Below are 21814 nucleotides of genomic sequence, written 5' to 3'. Positions count from 1 at the left end.
CTCTTTAAGGCAGGTCCTGGTGGTTTCTGTTTTCTGAAGGAAGTGACGGGGGGTGGGATTGAATGAAAAGTGCAAAACAGAGTCCGTGAGCGCCGAAGCCGGGGGCGCCGGACCTCGGCGCGGAGCGGGAGAGCCGGTGGGTTCGTCGGGGAGCGCCGTCTCCGCTGGGGGCGCGCTGCGCGGTGCAGCGCAGTCCACGTGCGTCCGCGCCACGTCGCGGGGATCAGCGGCCGGGCGCCCCGAACTAGCCCCCAACTTCGGGCGAAGTTTGCCAGCGTCTCTCCCCGCCCCCACGCGGCGCGCCGGGGCCGCGGAGGCCCACGGCGGCCCCCGGGGATGCGCGCCCCCGGCTATCGCGGGGTCCCCAACGTGCGCCCTGCGCAGCTGCTCCAGTTGCTGCTGCCGCTGCTGCTCGTACCGCTGTTGGGAGCACCCCGAGGCGCAGAGGCGGGCGCGTTGGCCGAGCTGCGGGTCCGCGTGCGGCTGCCCGACGGCCAGGTAACCGAGGAGAGCCTGCAAGCGGACAGCGACGCCGACAGCATCAGCCTCGAGCTGCACCAGCCGGACGGCACCCTGGTCTCCTTCACTGCCGACTTCAAGAAGGTGAGGCACAGGATGGCACCTTGGAGCCCGCAGACAGGGTAGACTCCGACCAACAGAGGCACGGGAGGCCACAGTAAACCCTTGCTGTGCCCACCTTCCTTCCTTCTCAGTCAACTCTTTCACCTTTCACCCCTCCGTCCAGGCGTCCATCCCCTGGGCACCCACACTCTTTCTCACTTGTTCCCCAGCGCTCCCAGAGCTTTCCAGAGGCTACCTACCGGTCCTTAACCGACCCAACCAAGACAGACCACCGCCTGACCGACTGCTAGTGGTTTTTGTGCTCAGCGCCCCCAGGGCCTCATTTGTCACCTGTGTGCAGAGCAGTGACATGCCTGGATGCCTCCCAGCTCAGCGCTGACACTTTTTTTGGGGGGATGAGGGGAGTTGTCCCTGAACTACCTCTAACTGTTGCACTTTCCCCAGGGCAGAGTTGGCTGCCCTGGTTTGGCCTGGGAGGCGGGCAGTCTTGTAGCCGGGAGCTCCTGGGGGGATTCCAGTGAGGTTAAGCACACCAGAAGGGGGCGAGGTCTTTGGGGAGAGGAGCTGCCTCTGTGTGTGTGTGTGTGTGTGTGTGTGTATGTGTGTGTGTGTGTAGGGGACCAGAAGGTCCGCCATGACCCCCCCCCCCCCAAGCAGGTAAGAGGACCTGGGGGGGGCGGTCTGTGAAATGTCTGGGAGTGACCTAGACTGCTGCTGGGAAAGACTGAGTTGTAGGTACCCGAAGGGATTCTTCTGCCCTCCCAGGCCAGGGGAGGAGGGCTTGCAGAGGTGGGGCAGCCCGGGCAAGTCAGGGACCCTTGCAGAGACTGGGAACTGGAGAGAAGATGGGTCAGAACTGGATAAGTCTGGACCCAGACAAATTGCTGCTGACAGCAGGGACCACTGGGCTGGGGCCGGGGGTTGGGGGAGCTTGAGCTGTGGCTGGCAGATGCATGAGGACACAGGGGAGCTGGGCAGCAGTCACAGATGGAAGACTTTATGCTCGTTCTTATTCACGAGGCCCCCACTAGGTCTGTAAGATGCGGACAGAGGCCTAAGCAGTGTGTGGGTGGAGAGAGGGAAGTTGATGGGACAGCAGTACCCCTGGCCTGAGTTTCAGGGAGGAGGAATTTTGCCTGTGCTGTTCCATTCCTGGAAAATCCAAGGGAGTGTGGCTGGATCTTCATCAGCCCTTTGTCCTGAGAAGTGAGCCTCGGGCCAGGCCGGGAGTCTCCTGGTTTTCAGCCCACTGCTGGTGCCTTATGTGTCATCATGTCCCCTCCCCAGGTCTTCCCCAGGCACCCAGGAGGAGGCTCCAGCTACAGCCGTCCACCATGGTGGGCAAGGCTGAGTATTTACAGCCTCGGGCTTCAGCTGCATGTTTATATTTTATTGCTCTGCGCTGGTGGAAGAGGGAGAGCCCAGGTGACAGTGGCTGTGGCTGGAACAGTTAGGATGAAGTGGTGGCCAGCAGTGGAGGTAGGGGACAGGGGCTGAGGGTGTAGTGGATCTCCACTGCCTAGTGAGAGAACGTCCTCAGAGCTGGTTACAGGTTCCCAGCCCTCCGCCCACATCTCCACATCTGCTTTTCAGGTTAGCCTCTGGCCCAGAGGCTGGCATTTCACACCCGCCCCTCGCATCTCCAGTTTCATTGGTGAGAACGGGCATGGAGAGGGGAAGTCACAGGAGAGGAACCAGCTCCACAGGGGCCTGTAACACCAAGCTTTGCTGGTTGGCCTGGGTGGGGACCAATTAGTGTGCCTCCCTCCCACCCCTCAGTACCCGCCAATCTGCCATGAGCCCAAGCAGGTGCCCGGGGATGGACATTTCTCAGTTCTCAAGACATTATGCTTTTCTGTATTGAGTCAGTTCCTCCAAGAAAGTCCTGTTTAGAAGTATGGATTTTTTTCCCCGTTTTTCTTTTCTTTTCTTTTCTTTTCTTTTCTTTTCTTTTCTTTTCTTTTCTTTTCTTTTCTTTTCCTTTCTTTTCTTTTCTTTTCTTTTCTTTTCTTTTCTTTTTTTAAGCCTGGACATTGTGTTTTTATGTTTCTGTACCAAACCCATTTGGGGGTGGTTTGGGAACAGCCCCTCCTCCATTTGGGAAGAGTGAGGTTTGTTGTTGATCACCTCTGGGGAGAGAGTCTGGACTGAGACAAACCTGGTGTACCCCCTCATTAGCTGGGCTGACCCCAGGGCAAGCTCTTCCGTCTCCCCAAGCCTTCATTTCTTCATTTGTAAAATTGGGGGTGAGAATACCTACCCCGTGGTTGCTGGAAGTACTAGAGAAGTTCAAGTAGCGACTCGGCTACTCTGTACCAGTTACTGTGTGCAACATTCAAGAGCTGGAAGCCATTAGCGTCCCACTGCAGCTCATGTCACATGTCAGTGAGATTCTCCCTGCTAAGCTTCAACTTGGGACACAAGCTGAGCCTCCTGCCTGGAATCCACCATCATCCCCTTCTGGGTTTTTGTTGTTTTGTTTTTAAGATTTATTTATTTTTGTTGGAAAGGCAGATCAGATTTACAAAAAGAAGGAAAGAAAGATCTTCCATCTACTGAGCTGATCCAAAGCCAGGAGCCAGCAACTTCTTCCGGGTCTCCCATGCGAGTGAGTGCAGAGGAGCTAGCTAGGAAGTGGAGCAGCCGGAACACGAACAGGTGCCCATGTGGGATCCTGGCACTTGAGTGGGGAGGATTAGCTGGTTGAGCCATTCCCAAGCTTGTCCCCTTCTCCTTAAAGCCTCAGAATCTCTTGGCCCATCCATGTCCTGGTGGTCTATCCTGAGGCTGGGAGGAGCACAGTCTCTATCCAATGATTCCCACCCCTCACCTCCACCACCAACCTACCTCCCTCTGTCTGGCCCCTCCCACTGGCCGTGTTGGCTCTGCCCAGGAAGGTTTCCACCTCTGTCCCTGAACCTCCGGCACAGTCTCATGCTAGATCCAGCCCTCAGCCGCTGTGGGGCCCAGCCTGCAGCCTAGGTAACACAGGAGAAGCCTGGAACTCTCTCCAGAGGTCCTCCCGCATCTTGACTAGCTCTGCCCAAAGGCAGTTTTCCTTTGGGCTGACCTGTAGCAGCTCGGTGGCTCACAGCTGTACATGGCAGTCATCTGGGAGCTTTGGACCATATCCATTCCTGGTTCCACTACCTTGTAGTTTAACAGCAAGAGCCAGCAACCAGAGCTGCTAAACAATGTCAGGTGATTCCAATGTGCAGCAAAGGTTATCACCACAGGCAGTGGGTGCTCCAGGGTGCGGTGGGGTGCCAGGAGCAGGACCCAGGTCAGACTGTTGAAGAAGGTAGGACCCAGATTTGTCACGTATTTGCAGCCTATCATCCACCCATAGGAATCCTAAATGGGGTTTAGGCAGCATACATATTTAAGGGTGGATTCCACCTGCGCTTCAGGACAGGCACTGTCTGCATAACACGCCATCATTAGGTTCATGCTCTCATTTATAAGCCCAGTCCCTTAAAGAAAATTAGCTCTTCTTGTCCAAGATCCCTGGGCATGGGTGACCACAAGGCTGTTCCCTATCGCCAGCCTCTTACCTGGCTGTCTGTCTGACAGCCCTCTTGGTTCTCCTTTTCCTTGGGCTGGTGTCCTGTCTTCCCCCACCCCCTTGTCTGAGTGTCCAAAAGCTGGGGAAGGGATGAGTCATGTTCCAGGCAGCCTGGGTTCATGCTGGCCAGATGGAGAGGGTGGGGTGAAAGAGGTGAAGACAGTCATGTGTGGCTATATGAGAGCTGGGGATGTGAGGGAAGGGAAGGGGACAGACTTGGAAAGGCCAGGAGAAGGCAGTCATAAGGGCCCGTGGGCTGGAGCCTTGGTGGGAAGAAGGTCAGGGAAGCCACATTGCAAAATCCCTTGGAGAGCCTGGCCCTGGAGACTGAAGGTGAATGGGATCAGAGGAGAGACGCTTCCAGAAGGTGCCTGAGTGAGTCCCTGCCCTGAGAGTGGGGGTGCAGGAGTCAGGGACACTGTGTGGGGTACACCAGGGAGCCCTCCCAAGGGGCGATCCTGTCACACAGATAAGCTTTGAGGATCTAGACACCCTCTCTCCCCCTGTAAAACCCCTTCCACCTTGGCATGGGACATGTGATAGACAAGGAGTCTTCTTGGGGGAGCAGAGTACTTTCAGGAGAGGAACAGAACTTTCTGGAACCCAGAGCTTTGCTTTCAGTCATACTCACTAAGACCCAGAGTTCCCATGTGACTTTGACAGGACCAAGCTAGCTGGTGATCCGCGATAAGACTCCAGGAATCCCAGCTGCTCTGCCCCCGAAGCATTGTGGGTGGGCTCCTGGCAGGACACTGAAAAAGAGTGCCTTGGCTCATGGCCTCAGTGTAACAGGCCCTTCTCTGGCTCCCAGCTCCCAGTGGAGAGAGAATTGGCCCTAGCTAAGATGGGGGTGGGGAGAGTGGATGACAGAGAGTATGGCCAAGGGAGAATGGTTTCTAAGTCACAGAAAGTGGACACAGGTACTGCTCCCTGTATACATTTCAGCTCGACGACAATGATGTGATGCTTAGAGCTTGCACGAGACGTCACCAAGAAGGCCAGTGTAGTTGAGGCTGTGGCCACTTGTGAGAGGCGAAACGCCTGTAGCCAGGCACTCCGGAGCAGGCTCCTGTGGCCTCTGCTTCCTTGCTCACCTGATGAGTCCACCAGGGGTGGCTGGATCCTACTTCTTTCTTTCTGCTCCAAAACTAAAGCATCATGGGCTGGGAATTTGCATCCAGGGCAGGGAGTGAGAGGATCCTCGGGGCTGGGGGTTGCGGGTGAAAGGCAGACGTGCAGTGCAGCCCCTTTCTTGGGAGCCCTGAGTCAGCAGGACAGTGGGGCGCAGTTGATCCGCATAAAGCCTTGCATTGTTCCCCAGGGGCAGTCAGGACAACCGTGACCTTTGCGATTGGCTGACAGCGCTCAGGGGGCTGGTGGTTGGGGGCACTGCCCCTGTCTAGCCGTTGCACCACTGCCTCGGAACAAGAAGCCTCTGTCCGGGGCCTGACCCGGAGGGTGTGCATGCAGCTCCTGGGCTCCTTCCTTGGCATGTGCTCACCTGGTTCCCGTGTTGAATCTGGGAAAGGTTGATCCCACCAACCAAGGTGCCGGCTGCCTGTGTGAGGTTAGGCCAGCTCTCGGACAGCCCTCTCCCTCCCTGTTAACCCTCCCCAGCCCCCACTAAAGCTGGACCCTTTTCTATAGCCATCAAGCAAGCAGCCCCAGGCAGGAGCAGAGGAATAAATATTTAGATTGGCTCAGCCTAGGCCCCAGAATCATGAGCTCTGGTGGTGGAAAGGAAAGCAAGATAGCTGAGGATATTCCCAAGGGGAGAGTGAGCGCCAGCTGTCCAGGAGCAAGGGGGTGGGAGCAAACTGGGCCTATGGGTCCCAAGGCACTGGCCGGGCCCAGGCTGTGACTGCTGCTGTGGTGAGTGGTGCATTGGAGAGGCAGTGAGGCACTGGACCGCCACCACAGGGGCGGGGGGGCGGGGGTACGCTGGGAGGAGGCAGGCTTGGTTTTGCATTTTTCCCTGCAGTGGGAAGAGGTTGACAGTAAGGCGTGAGGCTGGGGCACCTCATCACCTGTGCCCCAGAAGGCTTTCTGAAGGAGGCACCTGCGGGAAGTGCATCCTGAGAGTTAAGGGCAACCCCCAAGTTGCCAGGGTGGGGTGGGAGGATTGGGGAGGAAGGACCAGGGTGGTCAAGAGGAGGCTGGGTGGGGGCGGGGTGGTGCTGAAGCTGGGCGAAACACTTTAAAGGATTGGGAAAAAAGAGGGTGGAAGTTAGGGAGAGTGGCCCCTGTAGAGAAAGACTGCAAGGGAGGACATGAGGTCAGGGGCACGTGGGGCTGGGCAGCAGGAGGCCCCATATGAGACTTGGTGGGAACAAAAAAAAGTTAGAGAACAAGCGGTGGGGAGGGTAAGGCCTTCTGGACTCGGTCCCTGTGAATGCAGACAGCAGGTGTCAGTCTGTGTGCATCAGTTCAGATTAGACATGGCTGCGAGTAACACAAAACCCCAAGGACTGATGCTGAAGTAAAACAGCATGGTTCCCCACCCCCACACCCCCTTGTTGGCCCTGGAAGCTGACCAGAGAGGGTTGGCGTGACACCTTCCTGCTCACAGGGGTTTCAGCACCACACTTCCCATGACTTCTCTGCACAGACAGGTACCTCCTGGGCTCTGACCTGGGGCATCCCCCTTTGGGGCAGATGGGCAGCCAAGTGGCAGGGAGTGGGCACAGAGGCTTCCAGTCTGTAGTTGGTGGCTGAGCCTGGGGGCCAAGGGGAGCTTGGAGATTACCAGGCTGGTAGTCGGAAGGACTAGGCTCCAAGTCCTGGCTCAGCCACTGTGGCTAGTAAAGGTCACTTCCCCTGTTGGAACCTCACTGCACCATGTCCTAGAGAGATGATCCCTAAACCTTCTAGAAGCCAAAACAGCAGCTGTAGGGGTGCCAGTTTGCCAAGTAGCCCAGTGCCAAGCCAGACCAGGAAGAGAGAGCCTGGGACTTGGATGACCAACCGTTCTCCTTCATTCACCCAGCTACCAGGCGTTAAGCCTTCTCACTGTGTCAGATGCTGAGGTTGTAGCATAAATAGCTGGGAGTAGCTGCCCTGGCACCAGGGTTGGCTCACCGCAGGCCCATGTGGCTCATTGCCAAGTGACAACAGGGACCCTCTGCTTGGATCCAGTACTCGCTGGTCTCAGGTTGTGTCTGCTTGAGCTCCAAGCTGCAGACCCACAGGTGCCACGTTTGGGCTCAGAACCCACCAGTAGGTTGCTGTGATCCTTCAGATGAAGCTCCGAGTCCTTCACCTGGGCCTTCCAGACCCCATGCCATGCCAGCTGTAGTGTCATCACCTTTGCCCTCACTGCTTCCCTCCCCCACCTCTGGTTCATCATCACCTCTCTTCCCAGCACCTTGCCATGCTCTCATTTGGCCTGTGTTTATGTTATTAAAGATTTGCTGAGCCCCTAGAAGTTAAGTCTGCAAGGGGAGACAGGTAACAAGATCAGAGTCACCATGGGGTTAGCATTGTAGGGGCTACTACCACAGGGGCATTGAAGGTGACGTGGTGCCCAGAGAGGTGGCCCTGTGGACAGTCCTGAAGCATGGGCTGCAGCTGTCCTGGCAAAGAGTTCATTCCCAAGAGGGCACAAGGGTGACATGGTACCACCCGTTCTGGAAACTGCAAGCTTTCCAGTTTGGTACATGGGGGCATGCAAGAGGTGCTGTGGACAGGGGCTGTCAGCCTTGGGAGTTGTTCTCTGGGGTGAGGACAGAGGGCACCTTGAGGAAGTGGTTGAGTGGGGGCTTTGGGAGACCCTCAGTGCCCCCTCTCTCCCATCAGTGTCTCTGCTGCAAAGGGGCGATACTGCCGAGAGCCTCTGGATGCACCTGACTCTGAGAATCCTCCCTCCCAGACCCTTCCTCTAAGGGAAAACCCATTGCCCCGGCATCCATCATTGGCCTCCCTAGCACTCAGCAATCTGGCTCAGCTACTGTGGCTGGTGAAGCTCACCTCCCCTGCTGGAACCTCACACTGCAACCATACCCTAGAGAGAGATGTTCTCCTAAACTCCAAGAGGCTGAAAGAGCAGCTGTAGGGGTACCTCAACCCTAGGCTTCACCAAGGGGCACTGACTAGGGTGGCCAGATGTCAGCCTCCTTTCTGAATTGCCCTAAACAAGGACCACACCTCCACCTGGCCTGGTGCCTGCCAGAGGTCGTGTAGGGCACTGCTGTCCCATCAATGTGCTGATCACCCACAAGCCCCAGAGGAGTCACCTGACCTGTTTAGAGCACAGGTGCATCCATAGGAGAAAAACCTTTACTTCTTCCCATTGGAGCAGATTCCAGTGGAGTGAGGCAGACACAGAACCAAGGATTGCAGCGATGAGAGAGAACCCGGGGGAGTTCATCCTGCTGTATTTGGGATCTGTCACTTATCATTCCTTCCCCCCCCCCTTTTTTTTTTCTTTTTGAGATTTATTTATTTTTGTTGGAAAGGTAGATTTACAAAGAAAAGGAGGTACAGAAAGATCTTCTGTCTCCTGGTTCACTCCCCAAGTGGCCACAATGGCCAAAGCTGAGCTTAGCCAATCTGAAGCCAGGAGCTTCTTCGAGGTCTTCCACATGAGTACAGGGTCCCAAGGCTTTAAACTGTCATCCACTGCTTTCCCAGGCCACAAGCAAGGAGCTGAATGGGAAGTGGAGCAGCCAGGATACGAGCTGGTGCCATATGGGAACCTAGTGCATGAAAAGTGAGGATTTAGCGACTGACCCATCACTCAGAGACCCACTCATTTATTCCTTGAAATCCCTCTACATTGGTCTGTCAGTGCCCCCATGGTTATGGTTATGTGGCTGGTAGCGCCAAACCCAGGGCCTGAACACAGCTGGCTCTGGCTCCAGAATTTGTTCTTAACCACTGTGCAGTCCCAGGACTGCCTACCCCTCACTTATAACTACAGAAAGGACTTCAGCCAGCCTTCTCTCCGTGGCATGCCTGCTCTGCACTCCTGCTCAGCCCATGTGCTGGTCCTGGCTGCAGTGAGCGTCCACCTCTTCCTGGTGCCTGCTGCTTCTGTTGGACTGGAGTGGTCTGGGAAACCACAGGTGAAGGAGAAGCCTTCTGAAAACATCTTGGGAATCCTAATCCCAAGGAGCCTGCCTCCAGCCCCTGTTATGGGCTCTTACCCAGTTATGCCATTGGCCTTGGGCTTTGGGCCACATCCGGGTGAATCATTCTGGGGAACTCCCAGGAGGGGGTGATGGGGAGCGAGAAGGTCAGAAACCAGACATCTGTCTGACCAGATGTTTCCCGAAGCTGGGGGCTTCTTTACCCCACCTCTCCCTCTGTGCAGAGGAAGAGGGAAGCCCTAGAACCTTGCTAGTGAGGTTGCAGGTGCAGGAAGTAGAAGGCAGAAGGGCCACCTGTCAGAATGACAGAGTTCTGTGACCAAGTAGATGGATACAGTAATCAGGGCTGTCCATGCCTTCCTAGGGGTCTAGAACAGGAAGGGTTGTTTTCTAGAAACAGGGCTGAGAAGATTGGAGATTTGAGGGTGTAAGAAGTTCAAAGCAGCAGTGTGATGGCTTAAGTGGCTAATGCTCCCCCTCAAAGCAGTAGGATTCCATGTGAATACCAGTTCATGTCCTGGCTGTTCCACTTCCCTTCCAGCTCCCTGCCTGTGGCCTAGGAAAGCAGCAGAGGATGACCCAAAGCCTTGGGAACCCACACTCATGTGGGAGACTCAGAAGAACTTCCCGGCTCCTGGCTTTGGATCAACTCAACTCTGGCCGTTGCAGCCACTTGGGGAGTGAAGCAGCAGATGAAAGATCCTTCTTTCTCTCTCCTCTCTGTAAATCTGTAATTCTGTCTTTCCAATAAAATAAATAAATCTTTTTAAAAAGTGAAAAAGAAGGTCTGGGCAGGTGGGGTCTGCCCTGTCATCTCCTCTTATTTTATTCCTCCTGTTACCCTGGCCATCAGCAGGAGCTGCTACATGGCCAAGCAGGTGTATGGAAGGTTTACCAGCTGCTCCTGGACAGGCATGATGAGAAGAGGGACCAGAGTTCTAATCTTACCTCCATCTGTTGCTAGCTGTGTAACCGAGGGCAGGCCACACTATGTTGCAGTGTCTCTAGTTGGACACCAAAAACATTGAACTTGTAGATCCATGAGGCAGTTGTGTTTTCTGGATATGAGCACTTCGGCAGGGTTAAAATTCCAGTTATGTTTCCTCTTAGTCCCATGACCTTGAGCAAGCTTCCCAGTTCAAACTGGGTAATAATCATAGTTCCCACCTCCTGTTGTTGCAGTGCCTTTAAATAGCATGGTGCATCCTTGTTGACCCATGATGACAACAGTGTATCCCTTCAAGCTAGAAACTGCAGCAAATCTGTGTGCTACACCAGTAGGAGCTGCAGAAGAAATCCTCTGTGACTGTGAGAGGCTCTCACTCCCTCTCTTGTGCCCTAGCCAGGTTGCATTTTGGAAGTAACATTTGGTTATTGTCAATGATACTGTTACTTCATCTGCAGGCCGGAAAGAAGCTCACACAGATTTCTCTCACTCTCTGGGCTGGTTTAAAATCCAAGCACTTTCTGCCGGGCATGTGGGCAGAAGGCAGCTTCTCACACCATGGGGGTGTTGACTGCACATGCCCACGGTATCAGAGAAGAGGTTGTGTGTATCAGCCGCAGAGGCCAGAGCTTTGTTCCAGGGCAGTGGATTCTGAATCCTGCCCGGGGGCATCTTTGTGGCTGGAGCCCTGGGAGGGGAAGTGCGGTGTCAAGTCTCCTCTGGCAGGAGTTGAGCTCAGAGTGGAATGTGCCCCAAGTGGGCCAGCCTCCCCACCTCCCTAGAGCTGACTTGAGTGAAGGCAAGATCAGGTGGCCCGGGCTGGCAGAACAAGAAGATTCCAGCATTGTGACCCCGGAAGCAGGACAACGTGGCAGCTTTGGGGTGAAATCCAGTCCCCTTGCGGTTTGTACCCAGAAGCCAAGTAACACTTATACCCTAGCAGGTGCAGAATTGACTCTCAATCCACAGGAACGTCAGGTCCTAAGGTGAGAGAGGGCTGGACCCATGTGCTATTGTTACAGTTCATTAGTTCCCCCCACCCGACTGTATATGCTGAGTACCGTGGAGATGGGTCAGGGGTGGCGATCCTGACAAACTGAGGCCTTGTCTCGCCAGGACCTGCAAGCTTCTTGTGGGACAGACACCCAAAGCACAGAACCCCAATGAGAATGGGGTCCCGGAAGCCAGGTTGAGGAGATCCCATGCTATCCTGTGGTCTGTCTCCCTCCACCCACCGTGACTGTCCCATTCATCCAGTGAGGCAGGTACAGGAAAGAGCTGGCAGTACTTTAGTAACTCCCTGGGGGAAGAGGACATAGGGAGAGCTGAACTGGCCCTGCTCCCTGAGCCTGGAAGTCGACAGCAGCTGCAGCCAAACTGCAGCTTCTGCCTTGTGCTCCGAACTATCCCAGCCCAAGGCCATGACAAGGAGCTGTGCTGAGTGCATTCTGAGACCCCTCGTTAGACCTGAATCATAGGTCAGAAACGCTCTGGAAAGCTGCAGCCCGTTGCCCAGGATGCTCTGGTCAGGTGGCTGGGGATTGAGGGCCGCACTAGGGAAAGCATCAGCTGTGAGTAAGCCAGATGCCAGAAGGGGGCGCTGTGGGCCGCCAGGGGAGGCTGGTGCTTGGGAAGGATTCTCTGTAGTTTGCCCAGTAGTTTATTCCCAGTTTCCCAGAGACTTGGGAACACTGGAGCGTGCTCTTGTAAGCTGTGAGTTTAAATGGGGGCATTTGGACTTCATCCCACCTGAGTGCTCCTGGGTTTGATTCCTGGCTCCACTTCCCGCTCATGCTGACCCTGGGAGAGATCTGGTTGAGTTCCCAGCTTCTCCATGTCTGCTCCCCAGGTCCCAGCCACTGTGGGCCTTCAGCAATGAGCCATTGTGTGGGAACTCTCTCATAAGTTGGTCTTTCTCTTTCTCTCTCTCATTTTCTTAAATTATTTTAAAATCTGTAGACCTGGAACTAGTGTTATGGTATGTAATGATAGCATCCCATACAGGTGCTACTTCAAATTCCAGTTGCTCTGCTTCTGATCCAACTTCCTGCTAGAGCACCTGGGAAAGGCAGCAGAGAATGGCCCAAGTATTTGGGCCACTGCACCCATGTGGGTGCCCCAGAAAAAGGTCCTGGCTCTTGGCTTCAGACTGGCTCAACTCGGCTGTTGTGGTCATCTGGGGAGTGAACCAGAAGATGGAAGCATTCTCTCTCTAACTCTGACTTTCAAATAAATAAGTACATCTTAAAAGCAAAGCAAAAAGTAGATTGCTAGGCTAGCAGAAGGGAGGTATGTGCTGTGGGGTGGAGTCTAGGGCTGAGCTGGCCCCAGGGCTGGGCTAACAGGGAGAGCCCCACCATCACCACCAGGCTGGTTTCCCATTCTCCTGCCCTCCCACCTTAGGACGTGAAGATCTTCCGGGCCCTGATCCTGGGGGAGCTGGAGAAGGGGCAGAGTCAGTTCCAGGCACTGTGCTTTGTCACTCGGCTGCAGCACAATGAGATCATCCCGAGCGATGCCATGGCCAAGCTCCGGCAAGTGAGTACCCACCCCAGGTCTGCCCTGCCCAACTCCTTACCCAGCATCCCTACCCCAGGTCACCCAGGGCTTTCCTCTGGTACATCATTCACCCCAGAGTCCTGAACCTGACCCCATAACCCCATAACCTCATAACCTACACCAAACCCCACTCTTGCACATACAGAAAAACCCACGGGCCGTGCGGCAGGCAGAGGAAGTCCGGGGCTTGGAGCAGCTGCACATGGACGTGGCCGTCAACTTCAGCCAGGGGAGCCTGCTGAGCCCCCACCTGCACAACGTGTGTGCCGAGGCTGCTGATGCCATCTACACCCGCCAGGAGGATGCACGGTTCTGGCTGGAGCAAGGTTGGCTCCTGGTGGGGGTAGGAGGAGCCTTGGAGGACAGGATAGCCCAGAGCTGGGCAGGGGGCATGGTCCAGAGCTGAGTGGCTGTTTCATCTGCACATGCAGAGACAGAACAACACAGGTATCAGAGGTGTAGACACCCCTGTTCCCATCCAAGAACCTCCTTGCGAGGAAACCCATAGGGAAGTCACTGTGATAATGGCTAGCTAGCCAAGAAGGCTTCCTGGAAGAGGCAGTATGTATGTAACTGTGCAGTGAGGAGTATCAGTAGAAGAGAGGGACCTGTTCCGGGCAGCACTCCGCCGTGGAGAGATCCCGAGACATTCCCCCTCATCCCTACCCCTAGGCATGGGAGGGAGACACTGACCCATCCTCCCTGCCCACCTGGGCTGCCACCTGTCAGAAACCTGCCTTGCGCCACCCTGGTACCTGCATGCCCACAGTGTTGGCCTCTCTCCACATACCTTTCCCAGGACTGCCCTGAAGTCATCTGTGTCAATGGGACAGGGAGATTATTCCAAGTCCAGCCGGCTGAGCACTAGACAGCTGCCCCCTAGAGCCGTGGCCTTGTCCTCTCTTCTCAGCAGCTGTACTCCATGCCAGGGGTCAAGCCTGATTCTGGCATCCCCGGGAAACTGGTTCCTCCCATGGCCTAGGAGCCAGACCCTGCCGTTCCCCCAGCGCCCTTCCTATGCATGCTTTCTCTGCAGACTCCTTTGTGCAAACACTGTCCGGCCTGGACCCATCAGATTGTCCCTTGTTTAACAAGTCTCTTTAAAGTGTTGCCCAACCTCTCCAAGCCTATCCTTCTGCGCAGCACGAAGGAGTAACAGGTGGAGTAACAGATGGCTACTGGGTTCCTGTCCTGCCTCCACTCTTGCTGTGTGGCCTCAGCCAGGTGGTTAAACATCTCTGAGCCAGTTTTCTTGTCTAGAAAACAGCCACAACAAAACCCAGCCCATGGGGTGTTGGAATGAAGCATAGAGTTTCTGGCTTGGAGTGGGGACCCAATAGATGAGGGTGGTGTCATTACTATGTGGCATTCTACACTCACATACCAGCCCTGCAGAAAGCCTGGTGCAGCAGCCTTAGGCAGGCAGTGTCTGCAAATGCCCACTGGGCAACAGAATACCCAGCCAGGCAGGGGTGTGTCAACATCCGTCTCCCATCTTTGGCCTCTCTCCTCCAGGTGTGGACAGCTCTGTGTTCGAGGCTCTGCCCAAGACCTCCGAGCAGATGTCGCTGCCTCGCTGCGGGCAGCTGGGCGACCGTGGGAAGGCCTGCATGTGCCGCTACAGCCTGAGCCTGGCTTGGTACCCCTGCATGCTCAAGTACTGCCACAGCCGTGACCGGCCAGCGCCCTACAAGTGCGGCATCCGCAGCTGCCGCAAGAACTACAGCTTCCACTTCTACGTGCCTCAGAGGCAGCTGTGTCTCTGGGACGAAGACCCCTAGCCGGACTGGCCAGACAGAGTAGGCCTAGGGAAGGGGCCACCGTGGGTGCTGCCCCAGCCCCTGAGGCTGGGTTGCTCTTCCGTTCCCCCACTGGCCTAACCCTGGCACCCCTGGCCCTATCTTCTGTGACTGTGAAGGGGTTGGTGTGGCAGCTCAGAGGGCCACATCAGAAAGCAGCCTCCTGCCCCACTCCTCACCCTGCTCCCAGCCTGTGTCTTGCTGGGGACAGAGAGGGACAGGTGGGGTCCTCCAAGCTTGCACCCCATCCCTTCCCCATCCCTTCTCCATCTCCCCTGAAGTGGTTCCTTTGAAGCAACCGAAATGTGACAGTCTAAGTATCTTCTCTGGAACACTTTCAGGGTTCCTGTCCTAAGGGAGCCTCTTCCTGCTCCGCCCACCCCTGCACACAGCTGGGAGGGGTGGGCTGCCGCACACCCTCCCCTCCCCAACAAAGGGGGCAAACTGCAGAGTCTTCTCATTTCGGCCCCACCCCAGGGCCTCCTGTGTGGTGGTGGGCAGAGCCCCTGCCCCACCACAGACTCAGACTAACCGCGTGCCTTTCCCAGACCTGGACTTGGCCACTAAGAGTCCATGCCAGCTCTGTCCCCTCCACGCCGAGATATTTTTTAAGGCTCTGGGGCAGGGAGGGAGAGTGAAGTATGTGGAACACTTGATTTCCAGATTTTTAATGCAAAGTATTTATCGTTTGTACCAGAAGTAAAAGTTTTAAGTTTGTACTTGGCTGACAGCCTCAGAGCTGACGCTTGAGACAGAACTTTGGGCCAATGCTGCCACCTGGTGTCAGGAGCGTCCCCAAGAGTGACTAAGGTTGGAACTGCAGCTTCTTAAGTACTTAGATCATTAAGAGGTTGGGCTCCAGGGAGCAGGGTTGCTTGAGGAAGATTCTGCGGACCAGCTCAGCAGACCAGACTTGTTGGGCAGAGGCCCAGGCTCTGCTACATGCCTGCTTGCAGACATGGACCAACTCCTAGAGACACCCACTCCCTCTGTCTCTGCCCCTCACACCCCACTGCCTCTGTCTCTGCCCCTGACACCCCACTCCGTCTCTGCTCCCTGGTGGGTGGAAGTATGAGACTGGTATGCAGGGTCCAGCATACAGAACCTGTTGGTGACAAGAGCAGGCCTCCCGTTGGGAGTGAGACAAGCAAGCCAGACACCTGCCACAGCGCCTTCCAATGGACCGAGGCTGCGGCTGCCAGCACTTCAAGGGGCTGGAAGCTTCCAGAAGGGGAATGTAAACACTGCACTTTTGGGGGAAGACTTCCTGAGAGGGAGGGGATATGGGTGAAGGCTGTAGAATGGGAACAGAGTGGGGAGGGGACGGTGAAGGAGTTGGGGGGATGTTGAGAAAGTTCTGTGGGTCTCACAGTGGTGGGGGAAGGCCTGCTGTGTAGAAAGGAGGCCAATGGGGAGAAGGCAGAGGTTTGCAAAACAGTCCCCGCTAACTCCACTCCCCAGCATCCCCAGAATAGGCCACTGTTTGAACCCATGCAGAGCAGGTTAGATGGCCACAGTCAGGTTGAAGTTGGACCAGGGAAGATGCCCTTTGCTGTGAGTGTATCTTCTACACCTGCCTTCAGGGTGCAGCTTCAGTCCTGCTGGGGGAGGAGGCAGCGGGTGGGGAGGGATGCCACCCCCACACCACTCCTGCCCAGCCCGGGCCTCACCACTGAGCCCACTGACTGCCTGCCAAGTGTGGGCACCTCTCACTGTATGTGTGGGAGGCAGGCTCTCCAAATCCTTATCACTTCCCTAATGACTTCCAGTGAACCAAAAAGCACAGTTTCGTTTTGTTTAATTACTGTTTATGAGGCTGGAAGTGTTTTTCTCAGTTTTCTAGCCAAGCAGCCCCCCCCCACCTGGGCAGTCACTGGGCAGTGACCCTCAGTTCTCAGGGACCTAGGATCCCTAAGGCTGACCTGACATCCAACATAGGAGAGGCCTCTCCTGGGAGCCAAGCCAGAGCCCCTGACCACAAACCTCCCTCTCAGACCCCCTGGGCCACAGGGCTTGCAGTGGTAACTTGACAATGACTTCTCTCTACCCAGAGTCCCAGGCCCACATGCGTAAGAGTTGCCAGCAGTAGAGCACATCCAGCCCAGGCCTGCAGCCTGCCTAAGGCCTATGAAGTCATTTGGCCTGGCCCCGCCAAGGCAACTGAAGATGGGACTCCGAATTCAATACATCTACAGCAGACTGATGTTTAGGCTGATCGTTTTGTATGGCCTACCACTGATGTGATAAATATAATGTCATTTGGCAGTGAAAGGCTTCCCCCACCCCTGCATATAAGTAGTTGGCTGTTTGGGGCACGTACCTGCGGCCTTTGGGGACTGATAGAAGCACCTGGGAGAGGTTTGCACTTCTCTGAGTATTTGGGGGTTTCCAAAGTGCCTTTAGAGAAACCAGTCATGGGTTACTCTAGGCAATCCGCCACCTTTTATAGGTGTGGCTTTCCTATAAAACTGTGGCACTTGGCCAAGATCAGATTTGCAGCCAGAGCCAAGCCAGGCTCCAACCCAACCCTGACCACTTTACTCTGTGGCGCCTGACCCAAACAGTCTTAGTGGATTGGCTAGTGAGAACCTCAGAGAACAGCTCACCTATAGGAGGGGGGACACAGGTTTGAGGGGGTGGGTGTTGCTGACTGGATCCCAAACACCAGGGAAGAGAGAAGTTCCAGAGCTCCCCTGGAACCAGAATGGGCAGGAATAGGACTCCTGTTTGGTCCCCTTGGCCAAGGTGAACAAGGTGCCCTGGATAGAGACCAGCAGCCCAGACCTCCCCTGCACCTGTTCAGAGCAGAGAGCAGGGGAGGAATATCAGGTACCCCTTTAGCAGGCGCCTTGGGCTGCACCCTGCCATGGACTCTTCGTGGGGATGCATCTTGTCTTGTTAACCTGAAGACACCCTAGATAAAGAAACTGTAGGATCACTCTATAACCCCAGCATGAAGGATGTGGGTACAGGCTGGTCCTACCCCCAGGTGGCCTGGACTGGCCCCTTTGCATGCCCCCTCTCCCTCCTGTAAGAGGGAACCTCACTGGGTTATTGCTCAGGTCTCCCAATCAGTATTGACCTCATCCTCAGCCACAGGTTGCAACAGCTACATCACCTGCTGGGACTTGCTCTTATGGGCCAGACTGGAGGCAGAAGTTATGAAGGCAAAGAGGGGCCTGTGCTGAGGTACTGCAATTTAAGCTGGTGCTTGCAAATGCTGGCAACCCATGTCAGAGCACTGCTTCCAGTCCTGACTGCCCTGCCTCTGACCCAGCTCCCAGTGGATGGGACTGGAGAAGCGGCAGATGGCGGTCCAGGTGCTTGAGACCCCTAATATCTGCAAAGGAAACCCAAATGGCATTCCAAGCTCCTAGCTTCACCCTGGCCTTGTGCTGGCTGCTGTGGCCATTTGGAGAGTGAAATAGCAGATGGAAGATTATTTTTTTTCTGTTTCTCTTTGTCACTCTGCCTTTCAAATAAATGCATAAATCTTTGGGAAAAAAAAGTCAAAGTTTGGGCCAACATGGTGGAATAGGCAGTAAAGCCACTGCTTGTGATGCTGGCAACCATGTGGATGCTGGTTCAAGGCCTGGCTGCTCCACTTCCAATCCAGCTCTCTGCCAATATATCTGGAGAAGCATTCCCAAGTCCTTGAGCCCCTGTACTGACGTGGGAGGCCCAGAAGTTCCAGGCTCTTGGCTATAACCTGGCCTAGCGCTGGCCATTGTGACAGTGAAGCAATTAATAGAAGAATTTTTTAAAAAAAATGATTTATTTATTTTTACTGGAAAGTCAGAGTCACAGAAGGAAGGACAGAGAGAAAGATCTTCCATCTGCTGGTTCACTGCTTAGGTGGCCAAAGTGGCCAGAAATGAGCTGAGATGAAGCCAGGAACCAGGAGTCTCTTCCAGGTCTCCCATATGGGTGCAGGGTCTCAAGGCTTTGGGCCATTCTTGGCTGCATTCCCAGGCCACAAGCAGGGAGCTGAATGGGAAGTGGAGCAGCTGGGATACAAACCAGCGCCCATTTAGAATCCTAGCACATCCAAGACAAGAACTTCAGCCACTAAGCTAGCATATCAGGCCCTAGAAGGAAGATCTCTTTTCTCTCCCTGCCTTTCAAATAAATAAAAAAGAAATCTTAAAAGGAAACTAATGGTCCAGGAATCCCTGGACGTGGGCATGCACGTGTGGCTGACACTGACTGGCTGCCCTCAGGAGGAGCTGTCCTGGTATGCATGCTCACACTGGAAATCTCTGCTACCCACATGCCAGGGTTCTCCAGGGAAACAGGTGACAGGACACCGACCAGGGGAACTTACACAAGCTCACAGAAAATGCTCATTCTCTTTTTTTTTCCCCCACAAACTTTTTGAAATAATGTTGTATGTACAGAGGGATTTGTTTTAAGGGATAAGCTCCCTCAATCATGGAGTCTGATGTGCCCCCCCAAATCCTGCCAGGTTCATGGTATGAGTGGCCCTGCAGGGAACAGCTGTCGCTGTAATCTGAAATCTGCAAAGCAGGGCAGCAGGCACGATGCTCAGACAAGACTTAGTTTTTACCTGTTTACCTTTAAGATGTACGGGCTTCATTGAAAGGCAGAGTGACAGAGAGATCTTCCATTTGCTGGTCCACTCCCCAAATTTCTTCAACAGCCAGGGCTTGGCCAGATCAAAGCCAGAAGGCTCAAACTCCATCTAGGTTTCCTGCGTGGGTAATGGAGGCCCAAGCACTCAAGGCCATCTTCCCAAGCGCATTAGCAGGAAGCTGGATGGGAAGCAGAGCAGCTAGGACTTAAACCGACACTCTGATATGAGATATAACTTTTGCAGGCAGAGACTCAACCCGTGATCACACACTGAATTCCTGTGTTATTCTTTTTTTCTAAGATTTTTTTTTTATTGGAAAGGCAAATTTACAGAGAGGAGAGACTGAAGATCTTCCGTCCGATGGTTCACACCCCAAGTGGCCGCAACAGCTAGAACCAAGCCAATCTGAAGCTAGGAGCTTTTCCGGGTCTCCCACATGGGTACAGGGTCCCAAGGCTTTGGGCTGTCCTCGACTGCTTTCCTAGGCCACAAGCAGGGAGCTGGAAGAAAAATAGAGCGGCCAGGACACAAACCGGCACCCATATGGGATCCCAGCACATGCAAGGCAAAGACTTTAAGCCACTAGGCTACCGCACCAGGCCCCCTGTGTTGTTCTTGAGACAAAATTATTTCTTCAGGAAGCAGCCATTTTGCTCTGACAACCTTCGACTGATTGGAAATGGCTCACCCACATGGCAAGGATAATCCTATTGCCTCCAAGTCCTATCTGCAAAACAGCCCCACCAAAACAGTTCGGCCCCAGAGCTGAGCCAAGCCAACACAAGAAATGACCTCTCCCACCAGCCATCACTTGCTATTGCCACAAAACATTGGCCATTTGGCCAGTGAGCAATGTGACGGCATGGCAGTACTGTCCAGTGTTGTCTGTGGTTAGGTGACACTAAGCTGGCTGTTCCCATCCACCCTACTCTGCCCTGGTGTGTGCCCCAGTAGGCTACCTCTGGACTGGCACTATCTCAAAACTCTGCCAATAAGAACCCTCCCCCACTGGAGGGTAGGAGAGAGAAAACCCAGGCCTGCTGCACGTGGCATCAGCTTCTTTTCTTAAGACTGACTGATTTATTTGAAAGGCAGAGTCAGGGAGAGAGAGAGAGATCTTCCATCTGCTGGTTCTCTCTCTGAATGGTTGCAGTCAGCCTGGGCTAGGCCAAGTGTAAGCATCAATCCTAAAACTACCTTGATCTCCCATGTGAGTGCAAGTACTCAAGCCACCTTCCCCTGATGCTGTAGGTGCACAGCAGGGAGCTGGATTGGAAGCTGCAAGGACTCACATGGGATGCCAGTGTTGCCTACAGCGGCTTAACCCACGTATGCTCTGCTTTCCTCCAAGGTTGCAGATCTCCCTAGACAACCCCCTCCCATGCCACTATTTCTCGCTCTTTCCCAGTCAGCCTTCACTCTCAGTACTGCTTCCCCACTGACAGGTAACAACAGTGGTCCTAATGGGGCACTTGAAATGATGGATGTGGAAGGAAAGGGGACAGAAGGAAGTAAGGCAGAAAGCATAGGTCCACAACTTTCTGTGGGACAGGTACCAACCTCAGGGGCTTCCAGGGACTCAAGAAATAACAGCGAGTCACATGCAGCCTGCATGGTGCCTACGTGACCCTGCCTTGCCTGGGTCCCTGTTGGGCGGGTCATGCTGTGACTAGGCCCTGATTCCTAAGCAGGGAGAGGTAGGATGAAGTGCCATTCCACTCCCAATGCCTTCCTCCCCTACATCACAGAGTTAAGCAGCAGGGAACCAGCCCTGAGATGGAACCAACATACCCCAGCCCAACCTGCACCTGCACCCGCAATGGGGGAGACCTCTCCACTCACCCCCACCCCACCCCAGGGCTCTGCATCCCTTCCTCTGGACTGCCTCTCTAGGAAGATGGGGCTTCCCCTTATACCTCTCCCTGACCTTCCCGCTTCTGTCCCTTAGCCCCTTCACACTGAAGAACCAACACCAAATCCATCCCCAAAGCTGAGCCCCCTGCATGTCCTCCTGTCCTGCTTCAGACTGACTCCATGCCAGAGTCTTCCTCCCCAGCAGTTTCCAGCCTCGGCACCACAGGCAGTGTGCTGCAATCGGCTGCCATGTGTGTCACAAGCTGGCTGTTGTCGAAACCAGTGACTCGGGCCTTCTCAGGCCTCCCTGAAGAATGTCATCACCCTCTCTGTGCGTGCTTCCCCCTCTCTGCCCCATAGGCCCTGCATGTTCCCCACCCCCCCAACCCCCGCCTCTCTGCCCCGCAGGCCCTGCCTGTGCTGCTCAGGGCTGCCCAAAGGGTTCAGGCGCTCTCCTGGGTTGTCGCTCAGTTCATCTCTCTGCTGGCAGCATGGCCACCCCTCTCGGCCTGGTGGCTCAGCTTGGATGTACGTTCCTTTCTTGAAGAGCCTTTCCTGACACCCTCCCCAAGCCTCGGGCAGGGTGTACCCCAGAGCAGATGCCACAGCACCCCCTGCTTGCCTGTGAGAGCTCACACCACAGCACACAGAATGAATGAGTGAATGACGGCTGGTATGAGTGCTGAGCTGGCTTCCAACTCAGCAGCTCCTTAGGACAGTGGTGGGAGGGCGGAGCTGTCCAGCTCAGGATGGACAGTCCAGTGCGGCTGTATTGATTAAACTTAACCAAGCTGGTTGACTCCATCTGCAGTTCTGTGCTAAGGCCGC

The 21814-nt window shown here is 54.9% G+C and overlaps 1 protein-coding gene across 1 annotated transcript; it reads left to right on the top strand.

The window, feature by feature from the left end:
- The first annotated feature begins 336 nt into the window (after window positions 1-336).
- On the top strand, window positions 337-15263 carry OAF (out at first homolog). Its single transcript, XM_040977209.1, has 4 exons — window positions 337-603; window positions 12584-12718; window positions 12885-13065; window positions 14255-15263. Exons 1-4 carry the CDS (start codon window positions 337-339, stop codon window positions 14518-14520), a joined length of 849 nt encoding a protein of 282 aa, XP_040833143.1. The 3' UTR covers window positions 14521-15263.
- Window positions 15264-21814: the final 6551 nt, after the last annotated feature.

Source organism: Ochotona curzoniae, unplaced genomic scaffold, assembly GCF_017591425.1.
Source record: "Ochotona curzoniae isolate NIBS_2020 unplaced genomic scaffold, NIBS_Ocur_1.0 contig_2723, whole genome shotgun sequence".
Taxonomy (NCBI): Eukaryota; Metazoa; Chordata; class Mammalia; order Lagomorpha; family Ochotonidae; genus Ochotona; species Ochotona curzoniae.
Note: the sequence above shows the minus strand (reverse complement) of the source record. Positions and strands in the feature narration are given on the sequence as shown.